Here is a 19224-nt window from a genome sequence, read left to right on the forward strand (position 1 = left end):
GCGCAGCATGTATCGCTTGTATTTTGAGTTTTAATTTTCTGGGCACAATTTCGCCCAAATAGAGCTCCGTATTTCCCAGTCTTGCTGCAGCATTCTTCCCCGTCACAACCACGTGACGATACTATCGATAGTGGTGTGAATAATGATGGGGTTGCCGGCTGGCCATGTGGCCAAAATATTTGCGATAGCCTGCTACCAGCTTCGCTTGATTAATGAGCAATTTTTGGCAACAAAATTCATTATTTCTGCAGTGAAAATGGCGGAATATATCCATAAATAATTTCGTATTAAAAGTCAGCCAGTTGCACCTTACAATTAATTTCTTGATATTTTAATATTTTGAAATCATAAAACGCAATATCAATTTGAAGCCGCGCAGTCCCATCACATGTAAAGGCTTCCTTTCCGTGACAGCTGAACAGTTTGACTTTATTATCATGTGTCAGCAAAGCACTCTGGTGAAGAACACCAGCATGTCAACTTTCTTGCCCTTCAGCCTGCTCCTCTGACTCCCCTATGTACCACGCGCGCGGGGAACCAAGTTTATTCTGCAGTGAGTCCGCGCTGTTGATTTTATGCTATCGATAGTACCATCGAATTTTTTGCTATCGATAGCGCTATCGATAGTATCTTTTACTATCGATAGTTCGATAGTGACTCAGCTATCGATAGTATCGATAGTACCATCGATAGTTCTGCATCACTAGTCAGTAGGCTCAACCAGTTCACGTCCTCCTCTTCTTCTTCTCGCTCAGCTCATACCCGCTGCATTCCCCGGTTCCCAGACAAAGCCTGCTGGGCGAGTCCGAATCACTTAGAATGTGTAGAGTAAAACCGCTTAAGACGGGCAACATGTACCAGTTGGGTCCGGCTTGACCGACGGCCAGCTGACGTCAAGCGTGCCCCAACGTACGTCAAATCACTCAAGCGATCAACGATGACAAATGGGCCCGTGTACTGGGGTAAAAACTTTTCGCATAAGCCACGTTTACGTTGCGGGGTCCACAACCACACGAAGTCTCCTTTGCAAAACGAGACAGCCTGTCATAGCGTTCTTTCGATTGCTGCTGCAACGCCACAGTACGGAGGTGAGCAATCCACCGGGCTTCTTCGGCAAGACACAGCGTTCTGGCGACAGAGTAGTCGCTACAAAAGTCAAACGGTAGTATCGTGTCGATGCAGCTTAGCAGTGGATGTGCGTAAAGGAGGTAAAAAGGACTGTAATCGATTGTCTCATGCTTCGCAGTATTGTAAGCATAAGTGATGAAGGGGAGAACACCATCCCAGTCTTTGTGGTCCGAAGATACGTACATGGCCAACATGTTAGTCAGAGTTCTGTTCGTACACTCTACGAGCCCATTCGTCTGAGGGTGATAACGCGATGAATGACGGAACTGCGAATTGCACAGATGAACCAGTTCTTCTACGGCGTCCACGACAAACTGACGACCATGATCACTAATGATCACACGGGGAGGACCATGCCGAAGAATGATAAATCAAAGCAAAAACATTGCAACACACGCAGCTGTCGAAGATGGTATGGCCGCTGTTTCTGCGTAACGGGTCAGATGGTCGACGCATACTATCACCCATCGATTGTCGTTAGATGATCGTGGAAATGGGCCTAAAAGATCAATACCCACTTGTTCAAATGGCAGACGAGGCGGTGTTAGTGGCTGGAGAAGACCTGGCGGAGAAGTCGAAGGGCGCTTGTAGCATTGACACTGTTCGCAACTTGAAACATAGTGCTTGACGGTGTCTTGCATTCTGTGCCAGTAAAAGCGCTCTTGTATCCGGTTCAAAGTTCTGATGAACCCCAAATGACCAGCGGTCGCATCGTCGTGCATGGCTCTCAGTATTTCCAATCGCAAACTCTGTGGCACGACCAGAAGGAAGCGTGCGCCTTTAGCCGAATAATTCGTCCTGTAAAGCAGGCTGTCACGGACACAAAAGCGACCGGTGGCTCCAGGACGCGTTGCAGCGACGAATAGTGGTTCCAAACCAATAACATTTTTTTGTTCTGTCTTGAAAGTCGTCAAGTCTGGGACTGTGGAAGAAATGGGGGCAAAGCAGTCATCAAAACTGTCTTCGTCACACTCTGTCATCGTCAGAGGAAGGTGGGAGAGACAGTCTGCATCTGCGTGATGACGTCCAGACTTGTACGAGATGACGAAGTCGTACTCCTGTAGTCGAAGAGCCCAACGTGCAAGTCGTCCACTTGGGTCACGGAGATTCACCAGCCAGCATAAAGCGTGGTGGTCGGTGACGATTGTGAACGGGCGTCCGTAGATGTAAGGTCGAAATTTGTGTACCGCGAAAACAGCTGCCAAGCATTCTTGTTCCGTCACGGTATAGTTGCACTCAGCCTTACTGAAAGAGCGGCTAGCATAAGCCACTACCTGTTCAGCCCCTTGATGACGCTGCACTAGTACGGCACCGATGCCGATGCCACTAGCATCGGCGTGCACTTCTGTCGGCGAGGACATATTGAAGTGACACAATATAGGCCCCGACGTTAGCAGAAACTTTAGCTGGCAGAACACCTCGTCACAAGGCGAAGTCCTGTTGAAAGGCACGTCTTTTTGGAGAAAATACGTTAGGGGATGAACCACGTCTGCGAACTTTAGAACGAAGCAACGAAAATACGAGCATAAGCCCAAGAAGCTCCTCAGCTCCCGCACGCACTTAGGTGGTTCGAAAGAGTTGATGGCCTCGATCTTTCGTGGGGCTGGCCCCACACCGTTTTTGTCCACGAGATGCCCAAGTACTAACGTCTCCGTTTCACCGAAATGACATTTCTTTGAGTTTAGCATGAAGCCGGCCTTTTCTACGCAATCCAGAACGAGACTGGGGCATCTGTTATGCTCTCTCAGTGTGCTGCCAAAACTTACCACATCATCGAGGTAGCACAAACAAATTTCCCATTTAAGTCCACGAAGTATAGTGTCCATAAATCGTTCGAACATTGCTGGCGCATTACAAAGGCCGAACGGCATAACATTAAATTCATAAAGGCCATCGGGCGTCACAAAGGCCGTTTTCTCCTTGTCGTTTGGGTGCATGGATATCTGCCAATACCCTGATCACAAATCCAGCGACGAAAAGTAGGCAGCGGAATGTAGGCAATCGATGACATCATCAATTCTAGGAAGCGGATACACATCCTTTTTTGTGGCCGAGCTTAGTTTTCTGTAATCAACACAGAACCGCCACGATCCATCCTTCTTCTTTACTAAGATCACTGGTGCTGCCCACGGACTAGATGACCCTTTCACAACACCCTTCCGTAACATGTCGGTCACCTGTTCGGCTATAACTGTCCTTTCTGTCGAAGACACGCGATATGGCTTTTGACGAATGGGGTGTGCAGATCCGGTGTCAATTCTGTGGTGAGCACGAGAACGTGGTAATGAAGCCTCCATGTCACCTTTTGTGAAATCGAACACAGAGAGATGTGTCAGAAGGACTCGTGCAAGAGCGTGGCGTTCATGTGAGGGCAGCGACTTGTTGATCATCCGTAAGGCCTGTTCTTCGGAAATGCTTTGTTGGGAGTCGCTTCTCTGAGACTTCTCCTCGCTTAAAACTGTGATAGAGCTGTAAGTGACTGCGTCAAATTTAGCGAGCTTCATATCGCACGGGAGAATAGCAGGCACCGAAGAACAATTGAAAGCCCACAAATTTGAGGCGCCATTCACAACTGTCACGAGAGAACACGGCACAAGTACATCTTTCTTCAGGCAACCTGTTCCAAGTGGTTGCGTTTGCGCGTCGAACGATGAAAGGTCGGACGCAGCAACATTAACAGGAACACGTGATAGAGACCATGGCGCTATAAGCGAATTGTTCGACACGACAAAATAGTTTTCCTCTGGTAAGGATGTGTCGGCAAGAGTAGAGAGAAGCGCGCTATTCAACGTAATTTCGCCGGTGCCACAGTTAACGGAAGCACCACAGTCCTGAAGAAAGTCGATCCCGAGAATCACATCATGAGTGCACCGTGGTAGAACAAGAAATTCCGTTATGAGATCTTCTTCACCGAATAAAACACTTGCAACACAAATCCCAAGGGGAGCAAGACACTCTCCGCTGACAACACGAAATGTCACACCACCATTCCATGGGAACATAACTTTCCGACCAAGCCTTTCTTTGAATGTCACACTCATGATGGAAATCATAGCACCAGTATCAACTAATGCAGTGGCAGGTACAATATCAATTAACACACACACTTTGTTCTTGACCATCATAATAGGAAGAGGAGTAGTTCGCAGAGATGGAGACTGGCCGGCGACCTTACCTACATCGGCCGTGGCGGCTAGTTTCCCGATGATGGTGGTGACGTAGAACGTCGCCGTGGTGACGGTGAACGGCGTTGGTGTCTAGTTGGTGGCATCAGGCTACGGTCTGAAGCTGGTGAGTCACTCCTTCTGTTGTAATGACGGAAGGCATTCCTGGGTGGTGAGCCTGTGGTGTTTACTTCCCTAAGTTCTGTCAGCCAATGATCGTCATAAATTCCTTGTTCAAGGTTAGGCCAAGTCGGTGGTGGGCCATATCTTGTCTGGCGTCGCCGGCGACAAAAACGAGATATGTGACCTACGGCACCACAGCTGTAGCAAACAGGCGATGGGCGACCGACGCTGTAGGCTTCAAGATAAGCTCTGGGTTGCTGCGTGTAGAAAACACGGTCTTCTGAGTGCCGATTCGTGGTAGTATCCCTATGAGTGCGTTGGTCGTGCGTCATGTCATTGGGCAAGGAACTTCGGTGCTGTCGCAGCTGGTCGACTCGAAAGTCTGCGCCGCCTGACATGGCCGACAGTGTGGATACAGCCCATGCAGGTTCATTGTGTTTGTTAAAAGCACAACCAGGCTGCTTGACATCCGCCGATTTGACGTGTCGTTCCAGTTCTTCGCGGACAACTTGCCTTACAATTGCTGCAAAGTCAAATTGAAAACTGTAGCTGTCCTCGACGCTTGCTACAGTCGCAACATTTGCTAACCTGCCGAACTTGGGCGTGATGCGGCGCAGCTTCAAGGTCTCACATGTGCGGCGATGCTGCATGACATCAGCGACCGAGGCAAGACTCTCCTCGGCAATTAAGTAGTTGTATATATCCTCGGCAATACCTTTGAGAAGGTGCCCAACTTCGTCCTCTTCGGACATTTGAGGATTCACCGTCTTACACAACTTCAGGATCACCTCTATGTACATGGTACAGGTCTCACCTGGCACTTGAGCACGCTGAAGCAATGTCTGTTCCGCCCGCTTCCTCTTCGTGGTAGAATCTCCGAAGCACTTTGTGATTTCAGTAGTGAAGCGGTCCCAGGTTGTTAATGATTCTTCGTGGTTCTCAAACCACACCAGCACAGTGTCTGTCAGGAAGAGAACGACATGCTCCAGCTGAGCCGTGGGATTCCCGCCGTTGCACTTGCTTACACGCTTATAGTGGGTAAGCCCCCCCCATTCCTCCACGTCCTCGCCGGGTTTTCCAGAGAAAGGGCGTGGCTCCGTCGTCTTGATCGAAGTACCCCGCACCTCCACCACAAGACTGTTACGGGTACGGTTGAATTATGTTTATTTACAGGGCGAGGTTGATGGTCAGGTAATGATGGCGTCGGTAGGCTCAACCAGTTCACGTCCTTCTCTTCTGCTTCTCGCTCGGCTCATACCCGTTGCAATAGTATAAAATCAACTGCACGAACTAATTGTAGCGTAAGCTTGATTCCTCGAGTGCGTGGTACATGGTGGAGCAGAAGTAGCGCGCTCAGGGCAAGAAAATTGACATGCTTGTGTTCCTTTACCAGAATGCTTGACTGTGATAACCGGGTAGTCCGAGGCCATGCCGGTCACCGGACCGAATCACACACACGTACGTTGGCGGGTTCCACACGACTGTCTGGTCATGTGCACTGTATTTATTTCATTGCAACATCGACGCCCCCGGGCGCCGGAACGGCAAACTAATCTTATCACATCCCTCCCCCCTTTATTAATGGATGCAAACAATTTGTTTAAGGTGAGTAGCGCAATACTGGTCGTCGAATTCTGGTACTTCGACGCAGGACAAGAGTACTGGGTGCTGTGACAGCAAGTTCCGTTTCCCTCGCCACGTCTTCCCTGGGATCTTGCCTAGACTCGGTGTTGTGAAGGCGATCCGGAGTTAGCTGCCTCTGACCCACATCCAAGCTTGGAGCAAGACCTGTAGCTACTGGGCTGCCTGACTCTTGGTTGTCTGCACTTAGTTCCTCAGGGGGCTGGCGGATGTGATCCACATGTCGAGTTAAACGCCTTCCGTCCTCCAGTAGAACATCCATGGACGAAGTGCGCTGTTCGGTGACGACTGCAGGGAGCCACGCAGGACCTGGACGGAAGTTCCTTGCGAACACCTGGTCACCGGGGTGACCCAAAACCCTGGGTCTTGTTCCTTGGTCGCATCTGATTTTCTGCTTAAGTTGCTTCTGTAGCACCTTAGTCCTGAGGTCTGGGTGTAGCAGGTCCAACGTAGTCCTCAGCTTCTGCCCCAACAACAGCTCCGACGGACAGCAACCCGTGACCTCGTGAGGCGTTGACCTGTAAGTCAAGAGCATGCGGGCAATTTGAGTGCGAATATCTCCAGGGCCAGCCTTCCGCAACTTGTTTTTGACAGTCTGCACTGCCCGCTCTGCAGCACCATTTGACGCTGGATGATACGGCGGCACCAGCATTCGCCTCACCCCGTTTTTCTTGAGGAATGTGGAGTAGAGCTCACTGGTAAATGCTGGCCCATTATCCGACACGACCACATCTGGAAGGCCTTTGTTTGCGAACATAATTCGCATGCAGGAAATAGTTGCTTCAGCTGAGGGTGTGGAGACCGGGAACACTTCAATCCACTTTGAGAACGCATCGACAGCGATGAAAAAATAGGTGTTCCTGTAAGGACTGGCATAGTCCACATGCAGCCGTGACCACGGTTTCTCCGGCAACGGCCAGGGCATGACAGGCACTGGTCATGACACTCTTTGATGCTCCTGGCAAATACGGCACCTTTGAATGGTTGTCGCTATATCATTATCCAAGCTAGGCCACCACACATGGCTACGCGCAACTGCCTTCATTTTGGACAGTCCTGGATGACTCTCATGCAGCAACTGGAGGACTTCCCTTTGTAAGGATTTTGGAACAATGACTCTGTTGCCCCACAATAGACAATTCCCTTGCACACTCATCTCATGAAAGCACGTCTCGTAGGGTCTTCCCTTTGACCCCAGGTTTATCTGGCAACCTGACCACAATGCTGCTCTTACTTGCGACAGCACCGGGTCTTTGGAGGTAGCTGCCGCAACAGCATTTGATGACAGCACCCCTGGGTATACTCCTTCCAGCATTAACACTTCGGCAGGGCAGTCAACAACAAATTCGGCAGTTGGCAGAGGTAGCCAGCTTAACCCATCGGCATGTGCAATTTGTGAACCCGGCCTATACTTCAGGTCATAACTGTACCCCGACAGCAGCAAGGCCCACCTTAGCACTCTCGGGGAACAGGATTCAGGAACTGGTTTGTCTGCTGCAAGCAGGCCGAGCAGTGGTTTGTGATCTGTGACGACCTCGAAATGCTGGCCCCATAAGTACTGCCTGAACTTTGTAACGCCAAATATAAGGCTCAATGCCTCCTTATCTAATTGGCTGTAGTTTTTCTCCGCGGTTGCCAAGCTGCGGGAGGCAAAACCAATAGGGCGCTCTTCTCCAGATGACTCTCGTTGCGCCAGTACTGCTCCAACACCGAAGGGAGAGGCATCAGTGACAAGCACAATTGGCTTTCCTGGGTCAAAGTGTGCCAATATAGCAGCAGAGGCCAATAGCTCCTTGCTTCTCCGAAATGCCTGCTCTTCAGTTTTCCAGCGCCATGGTGTTCCCGACGCCAACAAACTATTGAGCGGCTGTAACACGGCAGAAAGGTTTGGCAAAAACCTTCTGTAAAAATTAACCAACACGAGGTAACTCTGAAGTTCCTTGACCGCTCGGGGTGCAGGGGCTTCCAGCACTGCTTCAGTCTTAGCCGGGTTTGGACGCAGCCCAGCCGCACTAATATGGCCCAAGTAGTGGACTTCTGGTTTCAAGAATTCGCATTTGGATAACTTCAGTCGCAGTCCTGCGGTTTTCAGGCGATCCAACACTCGGCCGGCCCAAATTCTCCCAATGCTCTTTGTCACTGGTTCCTGTGACCAGAATATCGTCAAAGTACACTACGACATGGTCAAGGTCGTGCAAAAGATTTTTCCATCTCTCGCTGAAATATAGCCGGGGCTGATGAAACCCCGAACGGCAGCCTTGTGAATCGGTATAAGCCCCTCGGAGTGTTAATGGTGACTAGCTCTTGGCACTCCTCATCGAGTGGGACCTGCTGGTAGGCGTCTTGCAAGTCAAGCTTTGTGAACTTCTTGCCCGCTGTAAGCCGCGCAAACAGTTCCTCAATCCTAGGAATAGGGTAGGACTCGACAACTGTCACCGGGTTTATGGTAGTCTTAAAATCGCCGCAGACCCGAACCTGGCCGTCGCGCTTCAATACAGGAACGATGGGCGCGGCCCACTGAGAAGTTTTCACCGGTTTGATAACGCCTTCCCGTTCCATCCTCTGTAGTTCTTCAAAAACCCGATCATGCAAAGCAAATGGTATTGGACGTGCCTCGACAAAACGTGGCTTCGCGCCCTTTTGTACGGATATAGAAGCTGCAACGCCGTGAAACGTGCCAAGCTGCTCCGAAAAAACCTCGTGATATTGGCTTACCAGGTCTTCCGTAGACTTCACGACGTTGACTCCCTCCGTCTGGGCGGTGCCTAGCTTGAAGGCCTTCATCCAGCTTCGTCCAAACAGCGTAGGACACGCCCCTTTCATGACAAATAGTGGTAGCTGGCGCTCCTTGTCGCCAAGTTTGACCACTGCTTCCAGCTTTCCCTGGACGCGTTTCATGTCGCCGAAAAAACTTCTCAGCTGCACACTTGATGGCTCCAATGGCACAGATGAAAAAAGCTTGGCGAGCTTGCCTTCATCAATGGTTGACACACTTGCGCTGGTGTCCAACTCCATATCGAGCGTTACGCCGTTAACTTCAACCGCTATGCGCATTGGCTCCGAACTAGCTGTGTGAAGCGTCCGCCGTTAACTTCAACCGCTATGCGCATTGGTTCCGAACTAGCTGTGTGAAGCGTCCACAAGTCGAAAACTTCGGGCTCTTCAGCAGAGACAGGCAGGTCGTCCAGATTGTTCACGCGACAAGACCGGCTGCGACTAGACTGGCTCCAGTCAACATTTCTACTCCCCGGCTGAACTCTGCAAACTCTTGCAAGGTGTCCTTTTTGGCGGCAGTTGTGACAGATTGTGCTGCCATGCCTACACCAACGCGTAGAATGACCTCCCCCACAACAAAAGCAACAGCTATCATTTTTCCCCGAGGCGACAACGTTCGCTTGCTCGAGAGCTTCGTCAGATAGTAGCTGTGCTTGCTGACAGCTCAATGCGCGTGAATCTTTACGCGCAGCTTCCATAGCTACGACGGTGTCCTTCGCAGTTTCGAAGGTTAAACACGTCGTTTCCAGCAGCCGTGTTTGCATGGTTACGTCATTGATTCCGCTGACTACCTGGTCGCGCAACATGCGCTCTCGAAATGTTGCGAAATTGCAGTCTTCGGCTAATTTCTTCAACGAGGCAATGTTGTCACTTACGGTCTCCCCCTCTTTTCAATGCCTCGAGAAAAACTTCAAACTTGCCACTACTTCTGATACGTGAGGGGCGTAGTGCTTGCCAAGTGTGGTAAAAATTTCTGTCAGTCCTGCTTAGGCGGGCCTGCTTGGTGTTAGGAGGCCTCGTAGCAGAGAATAAGTCTCTGGACCGCAGCATGTCAAAAATACAGCTGTCTGCTTGTCGCTCGGGATGTCGTTCACGATGAAGTACAGCTCGGCCCGCTCACGGTATTCCGCCCACTCCGATGTACTCGGGTCGAACGAATCCAGCTTCCCGACGACAGGCATGACGACGTGTGATTGTGCCGTGCCCGTCCGGTTCGTCAGTCGACCTCGTCGCCACTTGTGATAACCGGGTAGTTCGGGGCCATGCCGGTCACCGGACCGAATCACACACACGTACGTTGGCGGGTTCCACACATGACTGTCTGGTCATGTGCGCCGTATTTATTTCATTGCAACATCGACGCCCCCGGGCACCGGAACGACAAACTAATCTTATCACATGACTCTCACAGGTTGATGGTCAGGTAATGATGGCATCGATAGGCTCAACCAGTTCATGTCCTTCTCTTCTGCTTCTCGCTCGGCTCATACCCGTTGCAATAGTATAAAATCAACTGCACGAACTAATTGCAGCATAAGCTTGATTCCTCGAGTGCGTGGTACATGGTGGAGCAGGAGTAGCACGCTCAGGGCAAGAAAGTTGACATGCTTGTGTTCCTTTACCAGAATGCTTGACTGACACATAATTAATTTGAACTGTACAGCTTTATTAGAAATTAAGCCGTTACATGTGGTGGAACTGCGCTGCTTCAAATTTATATAGCATTTCGTGATTTCAAAATAAAAATATAAAGAACCAAGTTTGGTAACTGGTTACTTTTGAAAACGAGTTTATTGATGTACATATTCCAGCATTTTCCCAGTGGAAATAATTTATTTCTTTAGCCAAAATATTCCTCATAAATTAAGCAAACTGAGTATTGCTGAGAGTAAGGTAACAGAAATGTTTTGGCACTCTCGCTGGCCAAGAGCAGCATAATCATTCACAGCACTATAGATAGTATTATCAGTAGCAATACTACCGATAATACTATCGATAGTTTATAGTACTATGGATAGTGTTAAAAATACTATCGACTCATAAGAGTGTTTTGAAAAAGTGCGAAAACCCTGTCCCACTGTCTCATGAAGGCACCATCTCAAGATTGCATCAACGGGTATTTGGGATCAAGCTGCCGAAGGAAGTGGCACAGAGTATCGCTTCTCAAGGTGTGCTGAGGAAAGTTGTGGGGATCTCATTCCAGCAGCAGAACACCTGCGCCTGCACCTGCGCCTCTTGTGAGTCGTCATAGCGCTGTGGTTTGTTCCTGTAAAGCTTACTTCACTGCATGCACCAATCATTTTTTTGTCTATTTGCCTGTCCTTGCTCTGGCTGTCGAAATTGTCAAGTACAGCTGTTGTCCCTGAGTATGCGCCTACTTTTCAAGAGGTATATGATATCAAGAAAAATATTTCCACACACCAATATCCGCAATTACTCTGAGGAATGAGCGTGGCAATATCGCAGGGGATTGTTTCGATACATTTATCGGCCAAGTTATTCCGCAAATTTACAAAAACACGTGGTGACTGAAAGCTAAAATCAGCTCCCTGAAAAGCCAGAAAAAGAGGAAATTTTCCAGTATTTTGATTGGTAGGCTCTTTCTATCTGAAGGAGAAGAAAATTCAGAAGCTATCATGAAAAAGTGATCAAAATTCAACATCACTGTAACACTAGTACTTCCGCCCTTCGAAAGTGTAGTAAAACATTTTTCCTTGAGAATACGAAAACTTAGGTAAGGTATGAATGACTTATCGTTGCGCTAATTGCAACGGGTGATGTGGGAGAAAATTTTTCCTTTGGACGGGAAAGTGGGACATGTGCGTCGCACAAAGGGTCAAGTTCCGATGCTCTAACCAGTGAACCAACTAGTTCCGGTGAACGCCGTTTTGAACAAAACTCGATAAAATGTTGTTATGGCTAAAACAACCATCTGTGATGCATAAAACGGTTGAGCTTATGCGACAGAATTAAAAAAAAAAACAATTTCAAAAAATTGCCACTTTCTTGGTTTCAAAAAGCAGCTCCCCTTTTAAATTACTGTTAGAGCATTTCTGATGATGTCACACAGTGGCACACAAAGGCTTGCAGAGTGATATCACCTATTCTATGGAGGAAACATTTAATAGGGTGTTGTTTGATTGGTGAGCATTTAGAATTACAGGCACTACGTTACTCTGCCCCACTACTACACCACACACGACAGTAGACCAAAAATAAAGGCCTACACTGTGGCTCTGAAGCACGATAATGGTTTTCTTCTGCTGTCAATAGTCATATGTTTCTTGAAATTTCTTTAAGACACACTACTCAAACACACTTGTTTTTTTAAATTATGTATAAATAAAACAAAACAGTGACACATTTTCGTTGAACATGAACAATGCCAAATAAGAAATCATTTATAATACAATCTAATCATTTGCTGAAGAAATGGCGCTAGTTAGTTCATGCTACTTTTGAGAATGTATTATCTTGAAAGCACAGCACAAATGAAAGAGGCTTGTGAATGTTTGTCTCCATGGTTCGGGTTGTGCTTCCAAGATTTCAAAATTAACACCGCTTACAAGCTATGTACAGGCGATGCTAGAGAGAAAATCTCACCTTGGTAGTCTCAATGACATCCTCCACTTCTGGCTTGAAGTCTGTTTTCTTCTGTTCCGTTTGGAGGATGCAGTGCACCCAGCCAATAATGGCCGCCAACGAACGATCCAAACCAGTGTCCATCTTGATCTCCATCTGTTCAGTGAGTTCGCGCTTCTTCTGCAAGCATACACCATGTTCGGGAGTGGACCTATCGAAGAGTACATGCAGGCTTCAATGTGGTGCTGCACAGTTCAAACGCTTGACCACACATGCCACCTCCACTCCATGCCATTTCCAAAAATAGAGAAGTACATTAAAGTGAGACACTGGCTGGAAGAATATGGCTAGTCCAGTGCTGCCACCTGTGAAGTGACACACAAACTAGCTTGAGTGCGTCCCATTCAAAACGTTCATGGGGAGCTCAAGCAAGAGAGGTAAATCCACCTTCCAACTATGACGTAAAAGAAAACAAAAAATCTAGAAGCTTTCTGGGCCACTTGGTTAGATGCATTCAAAGGGGTAATATCATTTTTTCTTGTAAATTACCCTTCACAATACCAATATAACCACACTCGCTGCAAGCGGACGCTTGGTAAGGGAGAAAACGCACAAAAAGCCAATGCAGGTGGAAACGCCACCTTAAATGTTTTGCACAAATCGCCTACGTAGTCCCTAATCGGCAAAAGTGAGCCACATTGTCTCCTCTGAGGGGCTTAACATACCAAGTTGCAGGAAATTTCATTGAGCCAATGTGGCTAAAATACAAAGAAAAAAAAAAACACCGAAATCCATCACACCACCCTCAGAAATTTAGGCACGAAATTTAAAAATGAAACTTTGACCTCGATTTTCTCTTCTATTACTGAAGCTACGATGGTGAAATTAATGACAGTAGAGTTTTCATAGTATAATTAATCACTATAGACTGATTCATTGTTTCACTTCAGTGTCCCTTTGAAGGTACACACAAGAGAGAGAAGCGATATGAGCATTATCCAAGCAGCACTTGTATCATTTCTCTCTCTTGTCCATGTCTTTAAATGCTGCAACCCGTTCAAGTGAAAGGAAAAGAAAAGAACACAGTTAAACAGCAGCACTGCAATCATAAATGTGTGAATGGCACCATGAGAAGTGCACTTCCCTGTTATGCTCACATATCCCTGGACATGCTTGAGCTACTTGGTGCATATGCAGAGTCCCATTAGAATAGCTGCACTATTGAAAAGCAGCCCACAATGGCCTTTCAGAAAGGGCTCTCTAACGTGGACACCTTCCAGTATGTCTAACATACGCTTGACCACTTCAGAAATTCGTGCAGTACTTCCCTAGAGTCAGGAAGAAAAAAGAAATTTCGCTGTGTGAGTAGGTCATGTGTTCCATTTGTTTGCGATAGCGAGACAAGTTGATAACTGTGGGAGGGGAATAAGTACCTTTTTGGAGACCGGAATGACCAAATTGATGCGCTAATAGCCCAATGTCAGATATGTACCTAGAAAGCTCTTAGCTACGGCCGGTACACTATCACGAGCACCCTCCGTTTCACCAACCTCAAAATCTATTAACCGCTTGGACATCACTACTTGACTAGATGATGTCCACTGTCTTCAAGCTCAGACTGGCTATCCAAGAATAGAGCACCACCCTACCATACTGGTAGAAGAGAGACAGACTGGTTGCGTACAATAGATTGCTTTTCCTGGATTTGCCGCAATGTCATACCATCCGCTCAGTGCCTGAGTGTCACGATAAGGGCACCAAGAGGTTGAGAACACACCTGACAGTGTGTTTCGTGGCCAACTTGCCACTCCATATCGAACACCTTGTGGCTCCATGTGCCAAGAATAGAATCTTGTTTCGAGTTACTGATGCCAACTACCACGCAAAGAGGCCACGGCAAAGCTTGGGAAGTGACCTGCACCAGTTTAAAGGAAGCAAATATGCCCCAACTGTCAATTACAACTCAAGATTCCCTGAAATAGTCACACCACGGTATATGTCAAGACCAGTGGTCGATGCCACACTGAAGAGTCATTTTGCTTTAATTGAAATTCCAGATGTCATGCAGCCAGACAATGTAGTACCTCAATAAGGGTGGCAACGTGGCCTTGTTGGTATGTCCTTTTAAATTTTCTAGTAGCATGGCGCTAGATATATGACGCTGTATGTCATACTAGTAAATTTCTTTTTGGTGTGTCCTCTGCCCTGCTAAAGTGAAATTCAAAACATACTTCAGTTCCTATCCAAAGACTCCACCGAGTTCACTGGATCGTTTGGATTCGGCCACGAGGCAGGCAGCCCTCAACACCCTCAGAGTAATGGAGTAGCAGAACTTACAATGCAAACAATAAAGAACCTTCTCCATTTCATACCATGCCCTTGCTACCGAAATACACCTGGAATTTGGGGCATCCCTCGAGTACAATTACTGGTGGGACAAAAGTTGCAAATTCACCTTCAGGCATTACCATGTCATGGTGAGTTCAAAGCATAGGATTCTACAACCAAGGAGAAACAGGCGAGAAACCACAGTTGCGTCCTCAGTCCCGCTTTTCGACCTCAATCGAATGTGACTGAGACTCCTAGCAGCATTGTGCAGAGAAATGTAGGACCTTTCTGAGCATGCCACAACATCTAAAAACGGGCTCAGCATCCTGACCAAGTTCTCCAGGCACATTGCGTCTGCAACCTGTGGCCACACCTCCCTTGCCTGAAATGCAGGGACTGCCAGCAAGTTCACCTCAACATCATCAACTGGTACAATATGGTTGAGTAATACAGGTTAAATATGTATTGGAAAAGTATTGTGGTCGCCACCTTGCACTAGAGTTTGCATCTACGAGATGGCGCTAAGAGTGAGGCCTGTGTGAGCATTTATATATTTAGCCAACAGGCCACAATAAAGGTTTCTTTTTTGCTCAGGGCAGGGGGTCATCACATGGCCATGCACCTGAACAGGGTTCATACTGCTTGCTCGATATGTGAACAGACAAAAACCTTCAGTAGAGAAGGCTTTAATACAGGAGAAAACGCATCCTTGACCTGTGGGTATACAGCCATGGCCGAACAGGGTCTTGAGCATCTGAACCACTTGTGAACGCAGCAACTTATTCTTCCTCAAAAGTTGCAACAATATCCTAGTGTTGATCCCAATTCCACAACGTGTTACATTGGCATGCTACTATTGAATAATTCGGCCAGCTGGCTCCTGCCAATTGATGGTTTCCATTGTTCCTTGAGTGCAAGAGAGACCCTACATCCATCAAGTGCAGGAAAACGTGGTCCTGTTATGTTGCAAACAACCTTGACCCGTGTTTTCTGATATCACAAAAAGTGGGGTGTTTAAGTGATTACTAGTACCACCATTTTCCCAGTGGCTGCAGAGCGCTGCTAACATAACATATGAATGCAGAAATTTGGGCTAGTTGGTGGGCGTTGAACTTGTGCATCTTAGCAAGCACAACAGAACAAACACAGAAGAAAGAGACCATTCTCTTTCTTCTGTTTCTTTTTTTTCGCTAAGATGCACAAGTATGATATATCAACTATGCAGTATACCAGTTTTTTTCATGGCATACCTGCCCCTGCTTTTCTAGAAATCAATGTGTGCCACTGACCTAAATTTTCACAGAATTACACTTTTCATATCCTACAGTTTTTCAGAGCTGCAAACGGTATGCCCCGGCCTATTATGGGCCAAATTGAGGCCTACACCCATGCAGTGCAATTTGTGTAGAAAACTCTACAGGTGAAAGGCTTTTCCAACACAGATCAGTCTGTGTGTTGTGCCACGGATTTAAACAGTGTGCCTTGGGATCCCATCAGTCTCCTTGCTGTCATAATAAACCAACCAGCCAAACATTATGTTTTCAATGTCAATTGCTATAATACCCTGCCACAGCTGCTTTCCTTCATACAGTATAGAATTTTGCGCTATCATTTAAACAGTACCAACTTGCCTAGTTAAACATTCTCTAAAAGAATTGCGATATTCTACCTGACTTCACAATTTATCAGTTAGGTGCTCCAGCTTTTAACATGATCTTCATGGTCATAGAGGACCTTAAATAAAACTCAATAGAAAATATGGTCCTAATTGTCAATACATTTTACTTCTGTTCTCTTTTTGCACACCAAACACCTTTCAAACCAGTTCAGAGATACACAAATGAAAGATAAATCAAAACTGGTTAAACCATGTATAGTTGGCCTTAGATCCAGGCCAACTACATTCAAGTACATTTGAAACCCAGAAATACTTTAGACAAATTCTAGCATTTAAAATAGGGGAATCTTAAGGGCTCGGTTTTCTTCGCTAGACACAACATTAATCAGAACTAACAGACAAGAAAACCAAGGAAAGTATAGGGGATGTTATTTGTAGTAATTATGATGCAAATCTGAAGAAAGTAAAGTGGATGAAAAGATAACTTGCCGCTGGCAGGGACCGAACCTGCGACCTCCGAATAACACGATGCTCTACCACTGAGCTACGGCGGCGGTCATCCTCCCGTCCACTTATGGGGTATATATATGTGCATTGAAACCTAGGAGTGTTAGTCAGCGCTGCTAGCAGCCATGACGGCGATTCTTTTTTTTTTTTCATACCTCACAATAAAGAAAGTCATGGCTACTAGCAGCGCTGACTAACCCTTTTAGGCTTAAATGGACATACTGTTATGACTGGCAGTCGGTGGCGAAGCGATGACCATGAGAACCGGCGGACGAGGTGTTCTCACACTGCTAGAACACCTGCATCCTTCCTGGAAACGAAATTCCTGGGACGGCGAATGACCAACAATGGGCAGAATCTCGGCCTCAAAGTCCGGGACGGCAAGGCCGGAGACAAGGGCCACCTGGACTTGGCTTGGTACGCTGCCGAAGCCACCTGACGGGTATGTTTGGACGGGAGTCTCCGCAAACCTTTTGCTGCCTTCGGGGAGAAAACTGCAGGGTGATTCCACGTAAGATCGAACAATCGATGGTTGGTCGACCTCTCAAATTTATTTCAAAATTTTATATATTATTGCCTGATCAGTGGAAAGAAGAGATCCGCAATTTATTTTGCCGCCAAAAATTTTTTCGAAGCACAGGAAATCAATAATGACGAAGAGGTGGAGTGGAGCGCTCATCCGCTCTACTGTTTTGGCCAACTTTCGTTATGAATTGCACAAAATATATTAAAGTTAGGTAGCTGAAATTTCTTTAACTAAATATATGCATGTTTTTGCTTCTGCTCAGGTATTTTTAGTTTTGATGTGTAGTGTAGATGTTTTTATAAAAAACCTCAAAATTGGCCCAGGAAACATTATTTTCTTTACTTTGAAGGTCTTTATCTCGAAAAATCCTTGTAGCAGAGCGACAAAAATTGCGCATTACGTTCTTCGCATGCTTATCTACCACACTGCCGAATCTTATATTTATATAAATTTTCAATGAAGAGATATGATCGGGCTAAGTTAAAGAAAACACCGGACAATGAAAACTTCTGACGACAATTAAAAAAAAACCCCATTTTTTATATTTCTTAAACTTTGTCCACTTATTCTCCTCCACATCAGCTTTCATAATCATTGAAAACATGTTGCATAATGTCGTTGCACTAATAGTTACGACCCCTCCAATGAGACCCTTAGGAGGATTGGCAATTTCGAGTTCTTACCCAGCAAGTGTATAAAATGCAGGCAGGATTGAATTGATTTTCATTAAAAGGCCAGCAGGCACCGAAAAATGTGTCGCCGGCACTGAAGACGTTAATTTTGAAATTATTTCGTCACTGCAGCGGCCACGAGCGCGGGGCTACCGAGCAGGCGCGCGTTGTAAGAGACGGCGCAGTGAGAGCTCGTTTTCGCGTCCTCAGACCGATTGAGTTCGAAACAGCAACACCTCTGGGGTGACTTGAACGCACGTACACCCGTAGTCGCAGTGATCTGGTTAATGACATCAATTTATTTTTCAGGGGGCATAAGAATGTCATCGTTAAACTGTGCGTTCCGTGAAGATCTTTCATTGCAGTGGTAGCAAAAGCACGCGTAGCACAAGTAGTGCGTCTCACTGGCAGTCACTGATCTTTCGGGCGTTAAACGTTTCTTCAAAGCATATATGCCTAGGTCGGTAACTCTGCGAAATTTTGGCTTCTTTGCAATAATTAAAGGAGTACTGACACGATTTTGAGACATCGCAAAAGGGACATTTTTTGCTTCGTTGGTGTGCATTGTCAACGCTGTCCACACACTGGAGTCGGAGAACATGTATAAAATATTTTAATTTGACTTTGAAGTTTTCGTCGCTGAGCATCTGCAAGCCAGCTCCACTGCAAGGACATTATCCCGACGAGTCAAGGCAGTTCCCCCGAGTATGCGAGTTCTGCGTCGCATGCAGCCTAAATCGCAGAAATCACTGTCAGGGTCATAGGACGACAATTCACTCATCGTTGTTTATGTGCACCACGAGCAGATGACGAATTTGCTGCGAGTACGTCGCGAGTTTATGTATCTCCGTGACGTCACACTGCTATGAAACGACACTGAGAAGCCACCCCCTCGATATCTAAACCGAAAGTGTCTTTTTAAGGTGGCGCTAATTATAATATATACGATGCATTCCCAGGCACCACAATAGTCGTTTGAGGTTTCTCGACACAAGTATTTTTATTTAGAGCAACAATCCGAAATTTTTAAAAATTCATGTCAGTACTCCTTTAAGCTTCTTGTGCTTCAAAAGGTAGTCTCCACAATACACTCATTCCGAGCTATACTTTCTCGCCATGAGACGCACAGGAGGAGTAGAGTAAGAGCAAAGCACAAGAACC

General features: G+C 46.8%; 1 protein-coding gene across 1 annotated transcript in view; it reads right to left on the minus strand.

Moving 5' to 3' along the window:
• LOC119402514 (exocyst complex component 5) overlaps window positions 1–19224 on the minus strand; it is a 154241-nt gene that overhangs the window by 36429 nt on the left and 98588 nt on the right. The window contains exon 11 of the mRNA XM_049418683.1: window positions 12435–12624. Coding sequence (XP_049274640.1) covers window positions 12435–12624 — 190 coding nt within the window. The remainder of the gene's footprint in view (window positions 1–12434; window positions 12625–19224) is intronic.

Source organism: Rhipicephalus sanguineus, chromosome 8 (genome assembly GCF_013339695.2).
Source record: "Rhipicephalus sanguineus isolate Rsan-2018 chromosome 8, BIME_Rsan_1.4, whole genome shotgun sequence".
Classification (NCBI taxonomy): Eukaryota; Metazoa; Arthropoda; class Arachnida; order Ixodida; family Ixodidae; genus Rhipicephalus; species Rhipicephalus sanguineus.